This window comes from Cetorhinus maximus, chromosome 7 (genome assembly GCF_964194155.1).
Source record: "Cetorhinus maximus chromosome 7, sCetMax3.hap1.1, whole genome shotgun sequence".
Lineage (NCBI taxonomy): Eukaryota > Metazoa > Chordata > Chondrichthyes > Lamniformes > Cetorhinidae > Cetorhinus > Cetorhinus maximus.
The window spans coordinates 24,174,643-24,199,478 of NC_135885.1; the positions used below are offsets into that span (position 1 = coordinate 24,174,643).

Consider the following 24,836-nt stretch of genomic DNA (forward strand, 5'->3'; position numbering starts at 1 on the left):
CAAAGTTACTCTCCATCTTGGGCTTCAACTCCATTTTCTTGCCCAATCCCCATTTCCCTCAGTTCCTGGAGGGACCAAAAATCTGTCTATCCCAACCTTAAATCTATTCAACGATAAAGCATCCACAACCCTCTGGGTAGAGAATTCCAAAGATTCACAGATCTTTGATCAAAGTAATTTCTCCTCATCTCAGTCCTAAATAATCAGCCTTTTATCCTGAAACTGTGCCCCCATGTCTTAGATTCCTCCACCAGTGGAAACAATCTCAGTGACCACCCTATCAAACACCTTCAGAATGTTGTACTTTTCAATGAGATGACCTCTCATTCTTCTAAATGCCGGAGAATAAAAGTTCAATTAACTTAAGCCTCTCATCATAGGAGAACACCTTATCCCAGGGACAAATTTAGTGAACCTTTGCTTTACCACCTCCAATGTGAAGGCCAAAACTGCATGCAGTATTCCAGATATGGTCTTACTAAAGTCCTGTACAATTGTAACAGGGCTCCATTACTCTTGCACACTAATCCCCTTGCAATGAAGGCCAACATGCCATTTGCCTTCCTAATTGAGGCTCATAAGTAGCCAATTAGGGTCACATAAGGACCTCAGTCTGCTGCCTTAAGGAGGGCGGGAGGCGGGGGTGCATCCCGATGTCATCGCGTTGTCTCGCGATGTTTCATTCGGTGGGCGAGCACCGGAGTCTGCTGCGCACCCGTCGATATGTAAACGGCCTATTAAGGCCATTAAGGAACTGATTAAGGTAACTGTTAACGCTGCCCGCCCGACCTCAAGGTTGGTGGGCAAGCGAAAAGGCCAAGCAGCCTTCGCGTTTTTTAGGAAACCTCATCCACGAGTGGGATGAGATTTCCTAAAGCTTTTATTAATTAAATTTAAAAATTTTCATTAATATAATAACATGTCCCATCTCATATGACACAGTCACATGAGGGGACATGTTTAAATAAATCTTTATACCTTTTATTCATTACTTATGGCTCCCCGATCACCCCCGCCTGCTCCCACCAAGCCTGCCCACCACCTGAAAAATTCAGGCCCATGAAATTTTGGAATTCTCTACCTCAGAGGGTTGTGGATGCTCCATTGTTGAATATATTTAAGGCTGGGATAGATAGATATTTGGTCGCTCAGGGAATTAAGAGATATGGGGGCAGGTGGGAAAGTAGAGTTAAAGCCCAAGACCAGCCACGATCACATTTAATGGCAGGGAAGACTCGACGGGCTGTATGGTCTACTCCTATCTCGTGTTCTCGTTTCATTATCAATTATCTACCAACATCTTACTGGCATATAGTCATCAGTTTTTCCTCAAAATTTCATTTTTAAAATTGCAAATGTTCAAACAATACTGAATATTTCAAGACTTACCATAATTAAAACAAACAAGTAAATGTTTAACCTTATTCATATCCTCAAAAAAGTGCCATTAATGATCAAGAAAATAGATCTAAAATTAGGAATATCCACCCAACAACTGTCAAATACAATTGACACATTTAGATAGCAGCAACAGTTAATACTTAATTGTTAATGCCAGCAAACCTCTTTTGAATTATGATGCTTTTGAATCATTAGAAATTTTCACAGATTAAAGTGTTTCCTGGCCACCATCTTCTTTTAAATTAATACCCCCAAGCCACCACCCCCAACACAAAAAATCTATACTAATAAAGATCTAAAATTTCAGTTGTCTGGTTGGGCCAGGGTCGGGGGAGAGAAAAAAAAGAGTATTTACACAAATACAGTCATTAATGAGTCAGAGTTAAAAAGCTCAAATTTCAGCATTGTTAATTCTCAACCATGATCCATATTTGAAAAACAAAAATGGAGACTGGGACTGTATTGGGCACTCACATTCATTATGATCTGGATTCAAAACCAGCCCATATTCCTCAGTAGCATAACTCCTTTTGCAATTGGCATACAATAACCTTACTCAAAGTACATTTGTGTACATGTCTACAGCCCCCTAACTGGCAACCATCTGGCAGGAAGTTTGCATGTGCTCAAGAAGTGCCAAGGATAGCTAGTGGGCAAAATGAAATTTTTTTGAACTACTGTAGTAGAAGCATTCTGAAATTGCTGCAGGATACAGAAGCTATGCTCTGCATTTAGTACATGCTCTACACCAAAGGAGTGCTTGGCGACAACAATTAACATTAAATGTGTCTCCAATTAAAACACAAGAATATTCCAATTTTTTTTAATATCGAGGTAACGAGTATTTTCTAATTTGTATCTTATCCCAAACAGCAAAATGATCATAGCTCTCAGTTTCACAGGCAAATTCAGTTGTACGAAAAAACAGATATCTTCAATTAATTATCCTAATTTTAGCTCAAATGACTAAAAAGTTTCAAGATGAAATATATGCTTTATGCGGACACAGATGTTGGTCCTTTCCCTTCCCAGCACTATACTTGTCACATCAGGAAACGTCTACCATATTGAAAAGCATATAGACCAGACTCCAAATACATGACCTCAACCAGGAAAACAGAATAATAGACCATTCTCCAAAGACCAGTCACCAATTTAAACTGGTTTTCCTTTTTTAAAAAAGCACAAACTTTGCGTAAGTTACTATGGTGTTATAAGTAGTGTCTTAATGTTACTGTTAGTTTGAATTAACACTAAATTTCAACAGCAAACTGTTACCCAGCAGATTTTCATTTCTATGCAGGGCACAGAAATCTCTTCATTAACCAAGGCTGCATATGCCTGCTCAAGTGTACACCCAAAATCCCATGGCAGTATCTGAAGCTTAGAGGAACTCTCTTGTCTTGACCAACTGTATCAGGAGTTGATCATCTATCTCATTGCTGTTTGCTGAATCTTGCTGTGCACAATTGTCTGCCAAGTTTGCCAACATTACAACAATTACTACAAGTAACTACTAAAAGACTCATGTCCTCAGGATGTCCAAAAGAAAGGCACTATATAAATATAAGTTCTTACTCTACATTATCAACGAGGTCATATGTGTCCTCAAGTTTTTGGAATTAGCTAATTTCATATTAACTGTCCTGTATCTCCACAAGCTCCACCGTAGACTAAAGCATGACATGCTTTTGTTCATGAGTCCTTACTGTGTTGAAATTGGACTCACGGTACCATCTCCTTTTCCAACTCATTCTTTCCCAAGGTCTCAAAGCCCAGGAACACCTTAGTCTTCCCTTCCTTACAATCTGCAAGCTTTTAAAATGCAAGCTTAGAAGCATTAATTTATTTATTGCTCATTTACTTAGCTCATCTTCTCTCCTGCATTCTTTGGTCATTCAACTAAGTTCCTCAATATGAAAAGTTACATGAAGTCAGATTAATCCAGGTATAAAACGCTCCATATACATAGGGCTTAGAAGCAGGAGTAGGCCAGTCAGCCCTTCGAGCCTGCTTTGCCATTCAATAAGATCATGGCCTACCGGATTGCGGTCTCAACTCTACTTTGCCATCTGCCCCCCTGCCCCCATAACCCTCGACACACTCGTCATCAAACTTAAATGCATGTGTATGGAGAATATTTTCAATGATATTGGTGCATAGAACAAGTTTGGCATTGAATTCCTGCATCATTTAAGTTGGAATGTCTGCAATCATCAGAAAATGATACTGAAGCTCAGAAAATATACCATTGATTTGAAGGAGCTACAGCTCACATTCACAAGAGAAACCATTCCCCCAATAGAGAAAACATGAGGGATATAATTTTAAAATTTTAGCTAGCCCATTTAGAAGTAAAATCAGGGAGCACTTCTTCCACACAAAGCGTTGTTGAAACCTGGATCTTTCTCTCAAAAAGACTATGGACACTTGATCAATTAAAATTTTCAATAGATGGATAGATTTGAGTTTCGTAAGGTATCAAGGGGTATGAGGAACGTGGGTAAAAAGGAGCTGAGGTACAGATCAACTGTGATCTAAAAGAATGGCCTACCCCATGCTTCTATCAATTATACTGACACTTGTAACTGCATGCAGCTGTCACATGAAGATTCTAGATGCTATGCTAAAAGAAAACTTAATAGAATTTCCCTCACCTATATTTTTTTCAATCTTAATTTCTCTCCACTGTCATTAATAAACACATAACTCCAAAAAATAAACTATAAACCAGATTAAATAATTCAAGAAATAAGTGTATCCACAGAATCAATATGCTGAAAGAATTAATGCAATTCCAACTATGGGAGAAGGAGACAAAAACTACCTTTACAACTTGGATCAAGCTGACAATGTATGTGGTATTTATTTATAATGCTAGGATATTCACTCTTATCTTTTTAGAACACAGACATTTCAGGTTTAGGATGTTACTGTTAAAAAAAGATAGTCAGGATGTACCTCACTCTGGGAGATCTTACCAACAGAAGGAACAGCCCACATCACAAGAGAATTTCACAAGTTGCTGAGAAATTATGAAAACTCTAATGACCCTGCAGTAATGCAGAGGGGAAAATGAAGTGGCAGAAAAGAGAAAAATTTAACACCTAATTACTAGGCTGCCGAATCATTTACAGTGTTTGAAAATAATTATTTTATTGCCTGAATACCTGGACATGGTTTCTGCTGAAAGATCATCAGAATTTTTGACTTTTGTATCACCTGCAAGATAAACAGGACTATCAGTTAGATGTTTTTTTTAAAAAAAACAGATGGTTTCCTGTCTTCGTAATGCATAACAGATAATTTATGATTTAATCTAGTGTCCTTTAGCTACTACACCTTCAAGAACAGACAAGTATCTATATTTTGCCACAAAACCTGAGCAAAAGCAGAGACTCCATACTTTAGTATGCAGCAGAAGTACAAACTCATTTTTGAACTCCTTAGACTGTGTCCATTTTGTGCACAGCATTCAAATCATTCCTGATGTAAGGAATTTGTATTCCAACATTACTTCCAAACAGTTGAAGGGCAGAAATTCTCCATTATCAGGATGCAATATGATTTACTGGAGGCAAGTAATTCCAGAGCAATCATTGGAACAGTTTTAATGCAGGCCAGATCCGGAATAGAACTGCTCCAGATTAAAGATACATTTTCCCATAACTGACATCACTGCAGTGGCAGAGCATTCAGGGAGAGGCTACATAATTGCCTTTACTAATATCTCTATGTTGCAATGAGTGAGGCACTGAATGGGGGTGCCAGGACTCCTTGCTAGAACCCCGCCCCGGTATAGGTAAATAATCTGGAATTGATGTGCCAATGAACTACCAGAAAGATGCTAATGAGACAAAGGAAATAAACGTATGTGGAACAATGCCTCCAAATACACTTATTACACCACAGGTTCAAAGCTGTGGAGGGGAAATGTCAGGCAACAATTCTTGACCCAAGAGAATAATCAATAACCAGGATAAATTTCCAGGAAGGATTGAAGTCATAAGGACACTGCACTTAAGAAAATGCTGCACCCTGTAATGGAAATCTGGTATGATCTGAATTCTGAAAGGATGGGAACAACTGAGATTTAAAACTACCAAATGATGTGTAAAAGGGGAAGGAGAATTAACTGCAAGTATCTTTCTTGTATTTTGATATCAATGTTATTTGTTGACATGAGGAGACTCCTTGCTAAGCCACTCCAGTGACATCACTGATGGGCAAAGCTCTGAAATGCTTTGGTAACAAACCGTTGGAGAGATACTGAGCATTTGCCCAACCCCTTACCAGAGGTCACCAGCTCAGAATTTGGCATTCCAGTCAGCAGCATAATTTCTCAGCCAAGTGGTTCAGGGGTATCTTGTGTGCCAGATTGAATTTCTTCCGCCTGACTGTTACACAACTGCACCAGACATCTGTGTTAAACACTGCCACCCACACGCCCACAATGGGTGGAAGAGGTTCAGGAGTCATTTTCACAATAGCAGGTTTTGAGACATGTGAGTAGCCAGCCATGGAGAGGTGGGACAACACCTATTTAAATTGAGTTCCTACAGTCTAATTTAACAGTTGCTGCAGAGGTTTCCCAGAGCTCTGGAAACCCGGCAGTGAAAGGGAGGCAGGAGCTGCCTGCAAAAAGAAGGTAGGTGCCTTTTTAGAACATTCCTTATGGGTCAGGAGGAGCAGGAATACTCCCCTAGGCCCTCGAGGAAAACTTTGGCCTCTCTTCTGCCAATCTCAAACCTTCCCCCAACCCCAGCACTAATGTCCTCTCGATAGTGCGGTTGCAGCAGACCTGCTGCACCAGCCCCTAGGTCCTGTCTTCTCCCATCCTGCAATGGTCTCTCTCTTTCTCTCTTCCCCTCCTTCCAATTGCCAGGATCATTTCTAAAATTCCCCAGCTGCCACCTCTTGCTGTGTTTCCCACCCTGTGGCTGATCGAGTGGTTAATTTATCTGGCTGCTGGGCAGGAAATGGAAAAACAACTTTAGAATTAAGACCCCAGCCTTGCTAGATTTGCCCAGGGCTACAGCACACCCATGCCCTTCCCACCTTCTTGTAAATGTTCAGGCTACTATGTTGGTGATGTTTTCTGAGCAGACCAACAGGGAAAAGCTGGAAGTTAAATGATGAGTCAAAAAATTACATGTCGACTATCTTCTTATACAAAAATAAGTACAAAATAGGTATTCCCTAGGTTTTCCTTACTGTTTATAAAAAGGATTCTACATCATTATTGATGTGAAAGATCATACAAAATAGCAAGAGTTAAATTCTTCTTCACAGGTCAGTGCAGTGGTTGGTGTTTCACTGCCAAAGTGTTGGTTTGCATCCACAATACCTTACACCACCAAGTTACCAATCTCAACTGTACAGCTGAAGGAAGTACTGAACAAAATCCAGATGCTTCCGTACCAGGGGGAAAAAGGTTAGTATTCATCCAATGTTGCCTGTTCAAAGCAGTGCAAATAAAAGACTGGGAACAGGTTGCCTCTCTGCATTTTTAGCCACAATTTGCATCTGGCTTGAGAGAAAAGATTAAAAAATAATTTCAGTATTGGGGCAGAGGGGTCAGTGCCAGCAATACTTTTCTAAAATTAGTTTTTATGAATTGCTCACAATGACACACATTTTACGAGAATGTGGGTGTCATGTAAGTAGCAATGCTAGGGACATGGCTTACCAACATTGTATGCAGCCACAGGATGAAGGAGTACTAGGAAAAAGACCAAATTCTGTGACAATAAGAAAGTATTTTTCTCTAAAATTTTTCAGGGAGATATTTCAATCTGGTTACTACAGAAAGTTTGAAATTGCCAGATAGTTCACACTTGGTGATAGGATGGTGCAAAGAGGTTTGCCCAGTTACAAGTTTTGGAAGGAATCACAGGTTCCAGTTTGTTAGTTCAATTTTTATGTTAAAGACAGCTTTGTTAAATCCACGAGGGTGGCTACTCAAAATCACAGGAAGCCGCTGGTCCATCTATTCCAGATATAAAGTTAAACTTCCTGTGAAATTGGCTGTTGAGTAAATCGCTATGGATCTCTCTACGAAGCAGGTGAGTCCTCCTATCTTGAGGAAACAGGGTTAAATAATTCACTCAGATTTAGCAATTACGTTCAGAGATCGTCAAGTGAAAGATGTTTAATATGGCTCAATATATAAGTAGCCTAGGTTTAAAAAAGTTGTTATTTATTATTTTACCATTTCAAGCACTAATATAATGCCCTTTCTTACATATATCACTGTATTATATCTGTTGTTTTGTTCTGAAGTTAATAAATTCACTTCATGTTTTATAATTTTGACAAAGTCCATTGAGGCTCTCAACTTGCTTCTGAAGGTTACTTCAGAAATATGACATAAGATAGTCTAGTACCTCAACATTGTTACCAGAGTTTGGTGTTGTTATGGGCACATGACCAAAACCTCTTCTCGAAATCCAGGCAAAAACTCTTAATGCCATGAAAACTTGAACTTGACCCACAAGAGTGGTTAAAAATAAAACTCAAAGCAATCTTTGGGGGCGGTAGGAAGATTTATTAAAAAACCCAATGCTTACAATTTTGAGTTAGCAGCTTTGGAATCTAGCAGTGCTTTGATGGGGATCTCAGGGTCTAGAAGCACTGTAGAGAAAGTATTAAGAGGAGGTAATAGGACTAAAAACCATAGCAAGACATCCCAGTGTCTGGGAACACTGTATAGGCATTTGCGGACTTTCAGAGCGCTGGAAAAAGCATTCTAAAGTTGGGAGAAGAGATGATGGATAGATAAATTGACCACAATAAACAGAGTTGAACTGTGACTGGGTAAACTTACAGGCAAAATGTGGCAAGTGTTCAAAGAAATAATTGGTACAATACAAAACCAGCACATACCCCAAAAGACAATGACTCCACTTGAGTGGTTAAACAAATATTGATACATGAATGAAAGTTTGCACCTTTTCTAGTATAAAGAGAGCCAAACTAATGCTCCTTTATTAAATTTAATGACAAAGATTCTTAGCAGCCAGAATAAAATATAAAAAACCTTACCATGGCTTCGTAGATCTACTGCCACAACCCTACAGTGAACCCGACTGATAATCATGGACTGTGGTCAAAAACAACAGATCATCTTTAAGTCATATATACCAATATTTCACATCACAACTTACAAGCATACATTTTACAAAAAATAAAATGACAAAAAATGTTAGCCTCATGTTCAAATTTCAAAACTTAAAAAGCTCAGTAACTTAGTTTTGTTGAGAAATCTCTCAGCGCAACCAGGGATGGGCAATAAACATTATATCAGTAATGTCCACATTACAGGACAAAAAAATTAAATCACATTCTAAAATTTGGTGCTTAAATGTCCCATTATGCTTGATGTTTAATGCCGCAATCAAATGCTCTAAAGGCAAATTCATGACAAATCATAAAGTGTATTTCTGCCTACAGAGAGCTGCAAGACGACACCATAATTTCTCTCTCTTTTCTCTCCCCCTTCGGAATACACAAACTCACACTGTGTCACAGTTCACTATAAATTATGTCATTCAAGCAATCATTCTTCATGTGCAAATTGAAATCGTGAATGTTGAATTGCTAACTGATAATGAGAAACATCACAGTAAAGCAGAACATTGATCTCACCCAAAGTTTGCTCACAAATGCTTCCAATCACAGGTCACTGTCAAGAGCAGGAAACTTGGCCACTCCATTTGAGTTCAGTCAAGTGAGTATATACCAAGAATTCAACCTGGGACTTTTTAGTCTGTCTTAATCAGATACCATAATACCATTGAATCAAGCAAATTGTCTTCCCTCCCCAAATGATGTTGTTGTAGAATAGTTCCACGAGTGCCAGTTGCCCTATGGCACTTTGCCCATATAGTCCAAATTTCATACATGAAGAATGATGTTGAATACTGACAAGTTAATGAATATTGGGAGGATTGCAAGGAGAGCATCACATCTAACCCTAATCATTTAACCAATGTCCACACGTGTTCACATGCAGCAATGATCAAAAGTGATCCCTGGATGATTGTCCCTTCCTTGAATCAGGTGGTGCAGAGGTCAACTATACAGCTTCCCTACCAAGATCAACTAACCCTGCACAAAAAAGGGACTGAAATTTTGTCTATATTGTTCATACACTGCCTTTACCAAGCCAGCTATCGAACTCTCCTAAAACACAACTCTTTATAGTGTTAGCAGACATTAGGTTAACTCGAAGTGATGGCATTACAATAGAATTGTACTGTACTTGTGGTGGAATCCATGATTTCAAAACTTGTATTTTTGAGAAGGCCAGAAACTGGGAAAGGAAACCAACCCTTTCAGTATTAAGGAAGCTAAGATTGAAACTGTAATTGGAAACCAAAACTTCTAAGGAGGCTGAAACTGGTGGAAACCACAAAAGAGGACACAAAGTCTTCTGAACTCAGGAGAAATTGATGAGTTCAGTGGTGCAGTATATGCAGGCTGAAGAAGACAGAGGCTAGATCCAGAAGCTGAAAATAAGCAAATATACATTTGCTGTGGTTGTTACTGTTACACAAATATAACATTGGTAGATCTATGCCATGCAGACCAAGTTGAGGAGGTTCTGCAGCCATTTTTGGTGAAGACTGTACCCATGGAACTCAGGTTGGTTGTGTGCAGCTGTCAGCTGGGGATCAGGCTAGCTCCTGGAATGAGGGGAGCTAGGACTCTGTGAAAAGACAGTTTTGAAGGACTTTTTGACTGAGATTGATGATCTATATGCTAAGTGAACTACTGAGCGAATTCATAAGATCTGTCTTAGTTGTATCAGCCATTTAATGTGTAATTTATAGTTTATAATTGACTGCAAATTCCCTGTTAATTTATGTGTAACTTATGTTGATTCTGGGTTTTTAGAGTATAGGTCGTTAGCTGAGATAGTATTTAGTGTTTGCTTTGTTTGACTCTTGTATAGTAAAGGTTCTTCTGTTTTTAAACTGTGGAATCTTGTGGCTTTGTTCTTTCAGTAATTAACTGGGATTTTGGATTTATTTGCCTTTAAAAGAAAGTTACTGGTCTCTACCAAGGTTATAACAATTGGAAACAAAAACAAAAATACCTGGAAAAACTCAGCAGGTCTGCGGAGAGGACTACAGTTAATGTTTCAAGTCCGTATGACTCTTCAACAGAACGAAGGAAAAATAGAAAAGAGGTGAAATATAAGCTGGGCACTTTACAGCCTTCTGGACTGAATACTGAGTTCAACAACTTTAGATCATGAACTCTCTCCTCCATCCCCATCCCCATCCCCACCCCCTTTCCGATCTCCCCTTTTCCAATTATTTATATATATTTTTCTTTTCCCACCTATTTCCATTATTTTTAAATGTATTTCCATCCATTGTTTTATCTCTACCTTTTAGCCTATTTCGATCCCTTCCCCCCACCCCACCCCCACTAGGGCTATCTGTACCTTGCTCGTCCTGTTTTCTACCCTTAATGTCACCATTAACACATTTCTTAGCTAATATCACCCCTGTTAACACCTCTTTGTCCTTTTGTTTATGACATCTTTTGGCAATCTCCACCTATCACTGGCCCTCTATCCAGCTCTACCTGTCCCACCCCCACTTAAACCAGCTGATATTTCACCGCTTTTCTATTTTTCCTTAGTTCTGTTGAAGAGTCATACAGACTCAAAATGTTAACTGTATTCCTCTCCGCAGATGCTGTCAGACCTGCTGAGTTTTTCCAGGTATTTTTGTTTTTGTTTTGGATTTCCAGCATCTGCAGTTTTTTGCTTTTATCATAACAATTGGATACAGTGCAACGCCCAAAATTAACATGCTATGCAGAACTAACAACAATACCTTCTTGCTGTATCATGCTGACTAACAGCACAATAGAAAAATATAATATATATCCACTGAGCCATATTGGCTGTACTCGTGGGCTCTCTGGTTTCCTGTTAATTTTAAAGTAGTACTGAACATACAGCAGTCACACTGGACATATGACTTGATTTGTATGTATCTATGCAATGCTGTTCTGTGTTTCAAAGGAAGCTTATGTGCATGGCCAGTATAACTTGGCTGGTACAGCTTTAGTGTAGCATTGCTTAATGCACCAAAGAGTTAAGACTCATGTTCTGAAATAAGAATAATTGTAGCATAAAGTGTGAATTTTCTTTCACACAAATCTATGGATGCCTCTACCTACAATGCCTACAAATCCAAATACAGAATGACAGTCATTGGCTCTTACAATATCCCACTAAACGCCTTACTACCCAATAATTACAGCACAGAAAAACAAACGAATCACCATCCCATACACAGCTTGAGTTACAGTAACACCTAAGGAGGGCAAGATTCAAGATCTGTATATGGAACTTAAACTCATGCTATAATTGCCACACCATTTAGAGCCACAATAATATATTAGACTGAAAAGATGATGCATTTGTAAATTAGTATTAAGCACATTTACAGCCATATTCCCCTTTCCCACTGTCAAAATATATGTCCATTTGTTGCACTATTCAATATATGGCTCAGTATTTTTGTTATTAGGCATACAACCCTGAACATGGCCTGCACTATGTTTCACAAATGGTCTAATCAAATATTTAAGCAGTTATGGCAGAGTCAGTTAAGATGAGCGTAGACATGTTGAAAGATGAGGTATCTGATCAGGTCAAATTTTAGGGGAAAAAGGTGTGTACAAACCAGTAGTTCTAATTCAATACTCATTTCTATTTCCCCCACTGTAGTGAACATGGGAAAATACCATCCAAAATATGTTTAAAATATCTATATTTGATGTCAGTAAAAGTGCCTAAATTTCAAACCAAAGTAGGTGAGCAAGCAAGTTTATAGTGCGAGGGAAGTGAAGAGAAAAAAAATACTCCTTTTAAAATCACATTAAAGAAATTGATCTGTCTGTAAAAACAAAATCCACCAAAAATAGAAGGATCAAAAATAAACTGATTTAAAAACCTAATGGCAGACTTTATTTAAAAAAAACAGAAGCTTCTCAGGAAGAAAACAAAAACTATATTATACATATGTCTTCTTTTCACAGATTTATTATTCTGCACAAGTTTGAGCTCTGCCATACAGACAACATCTTAAGGATTCTGGACATGAAGAACATGATAACATGGGTTCAACAGGCTTTTTCTTATCTCTACAGGATCTTGGGTATAATGTTAGAGAATGAATTATACCTCTCTGCTCTCACGAATCTCCTAGCAGCTGAACAAAAAGCAACATTAGCAGAAGACTGGAGCCTGATTACAGGGTAATCCCCAGCTGGGAATGGTTTGGGAAGAGGGTAGGAAAAGAAAATGCGTACCTAGTTTCTAATTGATACATCATTACAAGTAAGGTGTTATTATAGGGATCACTAACAGTTGACAGGCAATGGAATAGCCACTTTGTCACCCTTCCCCTCTATATGTGAAAATCAAATATTAATACATCTAGGATATAAACAAAATCTTGTAATGAGACATCACAGAATATACAATCCTTCTCTTAAACCCACAGTGTACTATTGACTTATGCCTCTTTGTAACACATCGAATTTATAAGATTCTCAAAAGGTAAATGGTTTATGCATGCATGACTTTACAAACTGTCGCTTTAATAAACCATTGGAAACCATTTCAAAGTATATGACATAACAGTGCAATAGTTTCATATCCAAGTTCAGATTTAGAGCCGCAGCAATTTTCATTCCTTCTCGTATCTCAATTAACAAAATAAAATGTACACATTTACAATTCAGATATATGCTCCAATTAATCTTGCTTTTAAAATGAGATGAAACCATATGCAGGCTTTCAAGTTACCATCAGCAATTTGTAAAAGTTCTTGATAGTGATGAGGAGAGAACTCCAACCTGGGGGCAAATTGTAATGGTTCCATCACTTAGCCAATTCTGCAGAGTAGGGATCAAACCAGAACTGCCTTTGTATGAATAGCTTAAGGTTGGATAGTTTATTTATACATTATGCATATGAGCAAGTCCTTAAGCTATAATTTTCAGTTTCATTTGTGACCTTCTAAAAAGGTCACTTTAAAATGTGACTTTTAAAAATCACAGTAAGGGCTCAGGTGAGGAGCTGCACAAAGGATAGCGAGCAGGAAGTAATGAAGGGATCGGGAGAGAGAAGTGGCAAGAGGGGCAGCAAGTGGAAGCGACAGGGTCAGGAGAGGGGCAGTGAATGGGAGCGTGAATTGGAGGGAGAGAGTGGGTCAGGAGAGGGAAACAGCAGGTGTGGCAGCAAGCAGGAGAGAGTGAGGGTTCAAGAGAGGCAGTGAGTGAAGCAACAGTGTGCTTAAAAACAAAAACAGACTAGGCATGTGCAATTACAATACGGTTCTTGGCACATGTGTAGTAACTACGCTAAAATGAGAATGGAAGCAGCACTATTCAGGTAAGTTCCATTATTTACAAACTGCATTAAAATGAGCTTTAAACAGGGGAATACCTGTACGAAATGAACAGAAACAGGGAACATATTGATAGAATGAGAGCCAATCATTTTCTTGTTATTATTTCAATATTGAGCAAATAGGAGTAGTTTCTTGCCATGTAGTAAACTTCATATTGCAATTTCTGCACTGCGTTTCTTTAAAAAAAAAATTTCAATTACTTACTGTGAAGACTGCCCAGGAGAGTGCTGAATGACCTCCACCATGTAATAATAAAAGAACAGGTCCATCAGATCCACTTTTGTAGATTCGAAAAGAGTACAAGTGGTTAAGGTTTACTTACAATATCTCAAATTACATGAGGGTAATATATGATATTCAATGTACTAGACTGGACTTACATGGCCTTACTGTCAACAGACATGACATAAACTTGCAACCTTCTCAAAGAATTAGAAATTTAGTTAGTGGATCAAACACATCACACTATAGATAATGTACTTCTTCACACAAAGGGTAATGGAGATCTCTCCGCAAAATTACTGCTGAGGCTAGGTAAATTGAAAATTTCAAAACTAAAGGTATTAAGAGTTACAGAATTAACATGGCTAAATGGAGTTAAAATACTGATCAGTGGAACGGCTTAGTCTTGCTCCTTCCTATATTCCCATCTAGAATGTACATGGCCTCATACTGCATGATCCACATATCTTCAGGTTTTAAAAACAAAAAACTACTGCGGATGCTGGAAATCCAAAACAAAAACAGAATTACCTGGAAAAACTCAGCAGGTCTGGCAGCATTGGCGGAGAAGAAAAGAGTTGACGTTTCGAGTCCTCATGACCCTTCAGCAGAACTGAGTGAAGTTAGGAGAGGGGTGAAATATAAGCTGGTTTAAGGTGGGTGGGGGGGGGGGGGGGGGGGGGGAGAGAGAGAGAAGTTGTGGGGGTGGTGGGGTGGTTGTAGGGACAAGCAAGCAGTGATAGGAGCAGATAATCAAAAGATGTCACAGACAAAAGGAACATAGAGGTGTTAAAGGTGGTGATATTATCTAAGAAAATGTGCTAATTAAGAATCTGTCGCTTGCCATTTTAACACTCCACCCTGCTCTCTTGCCCACATGTCTGTCCTTGGCTTGCTGCATTGTTCCAGTGAAGCCCAACGCAAACTGGAGGAACAGCACCTCATCTTCCGACTAGGCACTTTACAGCCTTCCGGGCTGAATATTGAATTCAACAACTTTAGATCTTAAACTCCCTCCCCCATCCCCACCCCCTTCCCGTTTCTTCCCCCTCCCTTTTGTTTTTTCCAATAATTTATATAGATTTTTCTTTTCCCACCTATTTCCATTATTTTTAAATCTATAACTGTAATACCCTGTCAGTCTTTCCACCCCATCCCCACTAGAGCTGTACCTTGAGTGTCCTGCCATCTATTCTTAATTAGCACATTTTCTTAGATATTATCACCACCTTTAACACCTCTTTGTTCCTTTTGTCTGTGACATCTTTTGATTATCTACTCCTATTAATGCTTGCTTGTCCCTACAACACCCCCACCCCCTACAACTTCTCTCCACCCACCAACCTTAAACCAGCTTATATTTCACCCCTCTCCTAACTTTACTCAGTTCTGCTGAAGGGTCATGAGGACTCGAAACGTCAACTCTTTTCTTCTCTGCCAATGCTGCCAGACCTGCTGAGTTTTTCCAGGTAATTCTGTTTTTCTTCAGGTTTTAAGATCACAATAATCTTCTCTTTTCATATATATCATACCTTCTTCAGCATGCTAGCTGTCTACAGGTAATACTTTAAAAGTAGAATTACACATCTATGCAATACAAATATTGAATATATATCAGAATTAATATTTCTCACAGCTTACAATATTAAAACTGTTTAACCAAACAATTAAGTTAAAGAATTTCTAAATCTTAAGTCTTCTTGTTTTAGATAAAGGTAGATAAATTTACAGTTATGTTTCCCAACCCCTTGTTGATCATCTTTTTAGATGAGTTACAGTAATTCAATGGACTTTTCTATTCATTGTCTTCCTACCAAATTCTCTTGTAGGGTTTCTGATGTTTATTTTCACCAATATTTTATTTTTATCAAATTTAGCATTCTGTTAATAATTTTCTTTTTTCAACATCAACACAGAAATAAAATGAGAATAAAAAATGAGACATGATTCATTGGAAAAAGAAACAAAATTATGAACCTCTTGGTCATAAGCTTCCTGCCAGGATTGTGGGAGCAGGATGTTTTAAACAGTAGCTTAGTGGTTTCTGGACTAGCAACTGAACAGGTGAGCTCAACTTCCATCATGGTAATTTATGCTACAGGCATTACTTGAAAATGACCACGAAAAGTGCCAGGCCTTTGTAACAACCAACAGGTTCGCAAAAGAAGGAAGTCTGTCATCCCTATCAAGTCTGCCCCCTTCAGTGACTTCAGTCCCACACCATAGAGTTGACTCTTAATACCACTCAGGTAACTGGGGAAGGACAACAAATACTGTCTTGCTAGTGTTACCCAAATGCCTGTAAGTTTTTTTATTTCAGAAGTTCTCACATTATGTAAAATTTTGATTTGAAATAGCCAAACTCCTACCCCAAAAAAAATCATAATGATGTATACTTCAGAATTTAAGAGTCTCTTAGAGTCTGAACTCTCAATTGTTATTCAATAGAACTCAACAAAATTTAAAAACTTTTAATCAATTTTGTTTGATATGTTACAGGAATGTTTCCTGAATCTGAAGACTTTACATTATCCACCTAGCAGCCCAACCAGCCTATAACAGTTACAATCTATCCCATTGTTATTAGGTAAATTTTGCTGGATGTGAATCTCTTCTTTTTCAAATTTAATCATGGTGCTCACATTGTAAGGTCAGATGGGTAATGCAGGTTTTGAAGACAATGATTTTAATTTGGGAGTCAGTAGAGGTCAGCAACAACCAGGATGATGATGACTGACAGACCTAGGATAGGAAATAAATAAGTGTGTTCTGGACAAGATGGAGTTTGTAGGGGATTCATGAACCTGACACCGTCTTTAGGTGAAAAAGCATTGTTGAAAGTTTCAGTGGCAGAAGAAATGAGTTAAGGGCAAAGGTGGGCAGTGTTACTGAAGTGAAGTAGAAGGTCTTTATGACTTATAGGATATGGAATTTGAAGCTCAGGTGAGGGTTGAACACGACACTAAGGCTGCACACAATCTGGTTCAACTTGAGCAAGCAAATAGGGAAGAGTTAGAGTGGGGAACATGTGCCGTGTTTAAAAAGAAAAGCTACTGCATCATACAGTTCCATTATCTCAGTCAATTCAAAAATTTTATTAAGCGATCTTAGGTCAGAGTAACTCAAAAATACTTTATGAAACTTTAATAAAATCAATATAAGAAGGGAACATCCTAATAAAAGTAGAAAAAGCTCATTTATCTTGGAGGTTAAAAAAAGTTTTGAACTCTCTCTTAAATGCAAGTATTTTATGTTAATTGAAACACTGTTCACTACAACCCTTTATTTTAATAAAGTTATAGAACTGAAAATATATCTAGCAATGCAGCCAATATTAGACAAAGCAAATCAATATTCTGTCTTTAAACTGAATTCTTCTTCAAGCACAACGTTACACAGTATAAATCTTTACACACTGCACTGGAGTTTTAAAAGGATATATCTTTGCTTGTTCCATTTGTAATTGTGACATCTTCCATGGTTTCAAAATAATGATTCCAGGCCACAGGGGAGAAATCCCTTTTTCTTCCAGGGCTGTAACAAAGGAACGTAAACCATCAGTTTAAAAATAGCCTTCAATACACTACATACAATTTTAGGGTATATTTAATCCATTGAGGACCATGGATGCAGTTCAGTTATATATAAGATTTAAAAAATTTATTCTAATAACCTAGATGTAGAAAAGGTATTTCAGCAGGGTTTCTAGATAATCAAGAATCAGAATTCACAGAAAATATCACTTTGTTACATGTTAGCCTCCACATTCAGAAAGTCACTGCAAAATGGTTTAATTCTCCTGCATTATGTACAGCATGCCAGATTGGTGGAATAAAATACTGCCATCTCAAAATTACAATTTTATGGGGAGGAGGGAGAAAATAAATACAACAAAAAAAATAATTTTCATATACATCCTAGTTAGCATATTGAGGACTAGTATCAGCTGAATTATAGTTAAGGATTGCTGGCAAATGGTGCACAGTTCAAAGTGGGCTAAATAGGTAGAGGACAATATAGTGGGCTGCTAGTTAAACCACCATACCAAGGAAAAAGAGAAAAAAAGTTGGATTTATATAGCACCTTTCATGGCCACTGAACATCTCAAAGTGCTTTAAAGCCAATTAAGTACTTTTTGGAATTGTATTCACTGTTGTAATGTAGGAAATGTGCCAGCCAACTTGCAAACTCCCACAAACAGAACAGTGATGACCGCGTATTTTGTGATGTTTACTGAAGGGTAAATATTGGGCCAGGACACAATGGATAATTCTTCTGCTCTTCTTCAAACATAGTGCCATGGGATATTTTATGTCCACCCAAGATAGCAGGCTGGAGGTGGGGGGGAAAGAGGCGAGACCTGGTGACAGTCTCAGTTTAACATTTCATCTGAGAGAAGGCGCCTCTGACATTGCGGCACCTTGGACATTGCAGGACTCCCTAAATACTGCACTGGATTATCAGCCGGGATTTTTGTGCTCAAGCCCTGGAGTTGAACCCAGGACCTTCTGACTCAGAGGCCAGAGTGCTACCAACTGAGCCATGGCTGACGCACAGGGTTCAATTTCAGTCAAGACAGGAAAAAAATGAAAACAGTCCCAACTCAAAAACTGACAAACAAAAACAAAAATACCTGGAAAAACTCAGCAGGTCTGGCAGCATCGATGGAGAGGAGCACAGTTGACGTTTCGAGTCCGCATGACTCTTCAACAGAACTAATTAAAAATAGAGAAGGGGTGAAATATAAGCTGGTTTGGGGGGGTGGGGGGTGGGTTGGGACAAGAAGAGCTAGGTAGAGGGCCAGTGATAGGTGGAGATAACCAAAAGATGTCACAGACAAAGGGACAAAGAGGTGTTGAAGGTGGTGATATTATCTAAGGAATGTGATAATTAAGGGTAGAAAGCAGGACAAGCAAGGTGTGTAGGGGTGGGGTGGGGTGAAGGAATCGAAAGGCTAAAAGGTAGAGATAAAACAATGGATGGAAATACATTTAAAAATAATGGAAATAGGTGGGAAAAGAAAAATCTATATAAATTATTGGAAAAAACAAAAAGGAGGGGGAAAATCGGAAAGGGGTGGGGATGGAGAGAGTTCATGATCTAAAGTTGTTGAACTCAATATTCAGTTCGGAAGGCTATAAAGTGCCTAGTTGGAAGATGAGGTGCTGTTCCTCCAGTTTGCGTTGAAAAAAAAACTGACACTTGTTGGTTGATCATGACAGTCCATATCTGAGACCATCCAATCACTTGATAAGACATCTATATCATCCATCAATTAATAACAGACCATGGAAACTTTAAAATTGTTTAATATGGGACTGAATGGGTCAGCATACTGCCCTCTCATCTTCAAGACCAAGTTTGAACACACTGAAAGCCTTCTTTTCCTGCTGACAAAAATATCCTTTGTGAACTAAATTTGGGTAATCTCAATTCACTTATTTGTGGGATTGGATCTACAGCATAAAACTGTCCCTTGCTTGGCAATCTTACTCAGAGAGGCCATAGCGATGATTGACATAAAAAATGGAACTATCACAAATGAGGGCAGAATAGGGAATCTTTACGGCGATTTAGTCATGATTAATGCTGAAATGGAAATGGAAATGCTTTTTGTTGGCCAATATTGACACAGGAAACCTACATCCCACCTATAGTAGTGCTGGGCACTTTTTCATCGAATACACAGTTTATCGCAACTGAAGTACTACAGTCTGCTTGTGAAATAATACCACCACACTATTGTTTTAATACCTTTTTTAGTGGGATGTATTTTATATAAAGAAAAGGCAGCACATCTAATCAAATATGTTACTGGCATCTGAAGACTGAAATCTACGCAGGAAAATTTAGGAGATACAATACAGTTTAAAAAAAAACAATTTTTTGCCCAATGATTTTAGATAGGTATCCATAAAATATCAGTCCCTCCATACTACCAGATCCAATTTCTTAATTTTTCTGTTTTTATAAAATCTAGCTAAAAGCAATATAAATAAAAGTGTGCCAACTGCAGAATTTCTGAGCTTACGCATGACACAAAATTGTGTGGGAAGGCAAAATGAGTAGGCGGATGACATTATCCTTCTGAGGCTCAACATGGTCTAATGACTAGAAGTACATTTAATGTGGAAAAATATGGTGTAATATATACTGTAGGCTCAAAAATCTTATGAAATTAAGTTACACCAGAATAAAGAAGCATAATGAATTAAAAATAGAAAAGGATTAGGTGTAGTTACAAACACACAGATCTTTGAAAGTATTTCTGCAATTGGAGTCATACATTAATAATGCCTACTACATAACTGGAAATCCAAGAATCCTGTGTGAATTCTTCATATGAGTAATACATATGAGTAATACTACTCTGTGGATACTGGACCTAGTCACGCTGTAGAATAATTAGTCATTCAGAAATGATACAGAGGAGAGCAACAAACACCCAAATTTATCATGAAGACAGAAGAAAGGAACTGAGAATGTTCAAATGTAGAAAAAGGATTGAATGGATATAGTGCTCTTTTTTTAAGGGAATGGAGTCAAATAAAGTGCAAGTTGATAATGCATTGAACTAAATTTAGAGTGTTAAAAGTACAGTTTGAAGTAAGGATCCAATGGATCATTAGGACTCCTGGGAATATCTGAAATCTCCAAATCAAAAAAATCTCACCATGCGTTATTCCCAAACCTACAAGTCATTTCCCTTTCCACCTCCTACCCTCCCATTTAACATCAGATTGCTGTAGGACCAGTTTGATCATTGGTTGCCTTCTCTATTAAGGGCATGTCCCAACTATTTCTTCGCTTCTCAGAATATGCAGCACATTTGTCTTTCAACTGAGTCCATGTTCTCATGTCCTTGTTACAGTATTTCCTATTACTCTTCAGGAGCTTCCACGAATATTTCTTTCCAAAGTCAGTCTATTCAATTTGTCCTAACTTAAAATTCTTTGTTTGTGCTAACAAAATATATGCATTTCAATAGCGCCTTTCATTACCTCAATGTCCCAAAGCATCTTACATTCAATGAAGCTTTTTTTAAAGTGTAGTAACTGTTGTTGTAATATAGGAAACATAGCAACCAATTTGCAAGCAACAAGGTCCCACAAATTGCACTCAAATAAATAACCACATAACTTGGTTCAGCCTTTGGTTGAGAGATGCATATTGGCAAGGATACCCTCGCTCTTCTTCAAATGCATCTTTGGAAAATTGCATTTAATGTTTCACATTTCCTTCTGCATCACAGTCAATGGTTGTCCTTCATTTCCTGAAGGTACTGCAAACCACAAGTGCTTGGATGTGTCCACATTGCTCCCTGTACTTTAAAAATATCTTAGTACTGGGTCAAGCATGAGCCCTGATTAACTTAATTATAGCCTCATTAGTCTCAAATCTAAATGGTACATGTCCCTTAGCCACTAAGTCCTGTATAACCAAATTCTTTTACACCAGATCAACTGCAATTTTTTTTTATTCATTCAGGCATTGCTGGCTAAGCCAGTATGTATTATCCTGATTACCCTTGTTCAGAGGGCATTTAAGAGTCAACCACATTGTTGTGGATCTTGAGTCACAGGCAGCAGGTTTCCATCAATGAACCAAATAGGTTTTTACAACAATCAGCAATGGTCATCAGATTTTTATTTCCAGATATTTCATTGAATTTAAATTTCACAATCTGACATGGTAGAATTCGAACCCGGAAGTGACAATACCACTATGTCACCGCCTCCCCATTTCATGGACACTCTAAAATTAGCAAAACAAAAGCTAACGGATATTTAAGAGATGATAAGCAGTCACACTGTGTAGTGAATAATGAATCTATGAACTGTTTTGATTTGGAAGTTGTAATTCCTGTTCAAGTGAAGTTGAAGCTGTAGAATCAGTGATACAGCACAGAAGGAGGCCATTTGGCCTTTAATTCCTGTGCTGACTCTTTAAAATTAGTTCAATTCATCCCACTCCCCAATTCCTTTCCCATAGGCAAGTAATTTTTCCTTTTGAATGTTGTTGTTGAACCTGCTTCTGCCACCGTTCCAGAGAGTTCCATTTCAGATCATGAATAGTTCCCTGCAGTTTGTTTTTCTTCTTGTGACTTCTGGTTCTTTTGTCAATTACCTCAAACTGATATCCACCAGTTACTGACCCTTCTGCTATTGGAACCAGTTTCTCCTTAGCATGTTTATCAAAACCCTTTATGAATTTGAACATACCTTATGAAATCTCCCCTTCACCTTCTTTGCTCTAAGTGGAACAACACCTGTTCCTCTTGCTTCTCTACATAACTGACAAAGTTCATTCCCATGCTTGTAAATCTACTCTGTACAGTCTTGCAAATTCCTGAATTTTAACGTTGTGATTTAAAAATGTTTCCCAAAAAGTTAAAACACAAAAAAAAGTTAATTTCAAGCTGCATTGTGACAAGAGTCCTGGCAGATTGATGTATCTCAAAATATGTCTTACCTTGGCAGCTGGTTCTTTCCAATAGTGTTAATACTCAGATACCAATAAAGCAGAGATAGATGAAAAGTATATATATATATATATATAAATAAACAGTGTAAAATACAGTGGTAAATCGTAGATTTTGTCCCATCAGCTTTGCACTTATGTTTAGAAACAACATTTTCAACCCTCGGATCAAGTATTGATATATTTGACCTATCACTGATGCGAATAATTTGAGGTAATGAATTCCACAGGAAGCATATTGAAGTAGGCCTTTTCCACTGTGGTTTGGTATCAATGTGTTAAAAGAAAGGGCTCATGACAATGCTACATTGTTCTTGTTGGTCTCATCACAGACCTTCCATGATACACAAAGTGTAAGACAGATATTAAATATTGGCTGAAGAGGTTGCAAATTGCACATTGCGCCAATGAATGATACAACAGCAAAATTGGAGAGTTTGAGACAATAGTCTACCTAAATTGAGGATTATTAACTAAAAGAAATAATAGTTGGAAGTGACATAAGATTTAACTAAATGATACATGTCTTACTGTGCTTACCTATCATGGAAGGCATCAAGAGAACCAGCTGATACCAGAGCACATAACAAGGATCAAAACATGCAAAAGCAGTCCTATCTAATAATCTGCCCAGTCACCTTTTCCAAAATAAGAACACAAGAAATGAGTAGTAGGCCATACAGCCCCCAAGTCTGCTCCACCATTCAACATATTTGATCTGATCTTGGCATCAACTCCAGTCCTCCCCACCCACTCACCACAATTAACCCTGGACGCTCGCTCCTATTGTCTATTTCAGTCTTGAACATATTCAATGACTCAACCTCCAAAATTCTCTGGGGGAGAACACTCCAAAGATTCACGATCCTCAGAGAAGAAATTCCTCCTCAGCTCAGTCTGAAATGGGTGACCCCTTATTCTGAAACTCTGCCCCCTAGTTCTAGATTCTGAAAATAGAACTGATGAAAGGTCGCAGACGTGAAATATCAACTCATTCTCTCCCCACAGATCCTGCTCTATCAGCTGAGTATTTCCAGCATTTTGTTTTCATTTCGGATGTCCAGCATCCACAGTATTTTGCTTTTGTCAAAATCTTTCCTCTGCATTGTTCAATCGCAAGCTGCATATAGTATATATTGCAGCTAAAACAGGATGTTAATTTTCCATTTACATTTCAACAACATAATTGATCCTACACTTTGCTTTAAAAAGGGAGAAAGAAAGCATCAATCCACTAGTCGTACTGAAGTCAATCCTGCAAGCAATTTTTAAAAAACTGTGTTAAACTTGCACCGTCCGTTCTACTCGCCTCTGCTGCAGATATATTGAAATGACAAATAAGTTTAAGTTTATTTAACTATATATTTACACAAGGTATTGTAAGTTAATTCTTTTGATCTCAAAAATCAACCAAACTACAAAATAAATCACAGTTCATCTTCGTTTAAAATCGCCTCAAAAACTGACTGGGTGAAGGCAGTCAGTTGAAAAAAGGAAGAGAAACCAGTTTGGACTTCAAACCTAACGTGCACACTAACCCCATTCTCATTTTAGATCCAGGCTGAAGACCTGACGGCATCGGTGGTCGCGAAGGCAATTTGCTCAAGAGCAACTCTTTCTCCAAAGAAGACATATTTCATATACATCAAATTTAAAAAAAACTAATTATCTTCCCAGCTTATTGTCGTAACTCTTAAGAAGTGGCTACTCCGGCCTCGTACTTATGGACACTACATAAATATCAAGATACTCCACCGATAGTGAACACAGAAATTAAATATACATATATTTTTTAAAAGTCCTGTCTCTATTCCTGAAGATGGCCTACTCCTCCGGCAAGGGAGGCGGTTGCTGCACCGAGGCCTCACTTGCTGGGACTTGTAGTTCTCCCGGTGTCCGCCGTCAGGCAACTGGACGGCACGCTGGGGAGAGAGAGAACTACAATTCCCATGAGGCCATTCGCTGCATTACGTAATGGTTGGCCAGCACCGGATGTCTGCTCAGTATTCTGGAAGTTGTAGGTTTTATATTTGGATTCCGACGCGCCGTTGCCGTGGTTACCAGTTTGAATTTTAACGGAAACTTTGGGCCTGCCAGCTCCTTGTTGACGGCAGGTTGTTTGCCATCCAGAGTCACAGACAGAAGAGGGGGAAAAAAGCAATTCTGCAAAAGTTCCGCCCTTCTGTTTCAAGAGACTAATGGAATAATTTAGACATTGGTTGGTCGAGGCTTGAACAAAACAAAAACTCATGATCTAAATGATTGCCAGATACTTTATTCCCTGTGGTG

The 24,836-nt window shown here is 38.3% G+C and overlaps 1 protein-coding gene across 1 annotated transcript in view; it reads right to left on the reverse strand.

Annotated features, from left to right (window-relative positions):
• ppme1 (protein phosphatase methylesterase 1) overlaps positions 1–24,400 on the reverse strand; it is a 58,760-nt gene extending 34,360 nt beyond the window's left edge. Inside the window, exons 1-5 of the mRNA XM_078545207.1 lie at positions 24,086–24,400; positions 17,507–17,600; positions 14,049–14,141; positions 8,446–8,503; positions 4,572–4,623 (exon numbers count right to left, since the gene is read on the reverse strand). Coding sequence (XP_078401333.1) covers positions 4,572–4,623; positions 8,446–8,503; positions 14,049–14,141; positions 17,507–17,600; positions 24,086–24,180 — 392 coding nt within the window. The 5' untranslated portion in view covers positions 24,181–24,400. The remainder of the gene's footprint in view (positions 1–4,571; positions 4,624–8,445; positions 8,504–14,048; positions 14,142–17,506; positions 17,601–24,085) is intronic.
• Between the last annotated feature and the right edge of the window lie 436 nt (positions 24,401–24,836).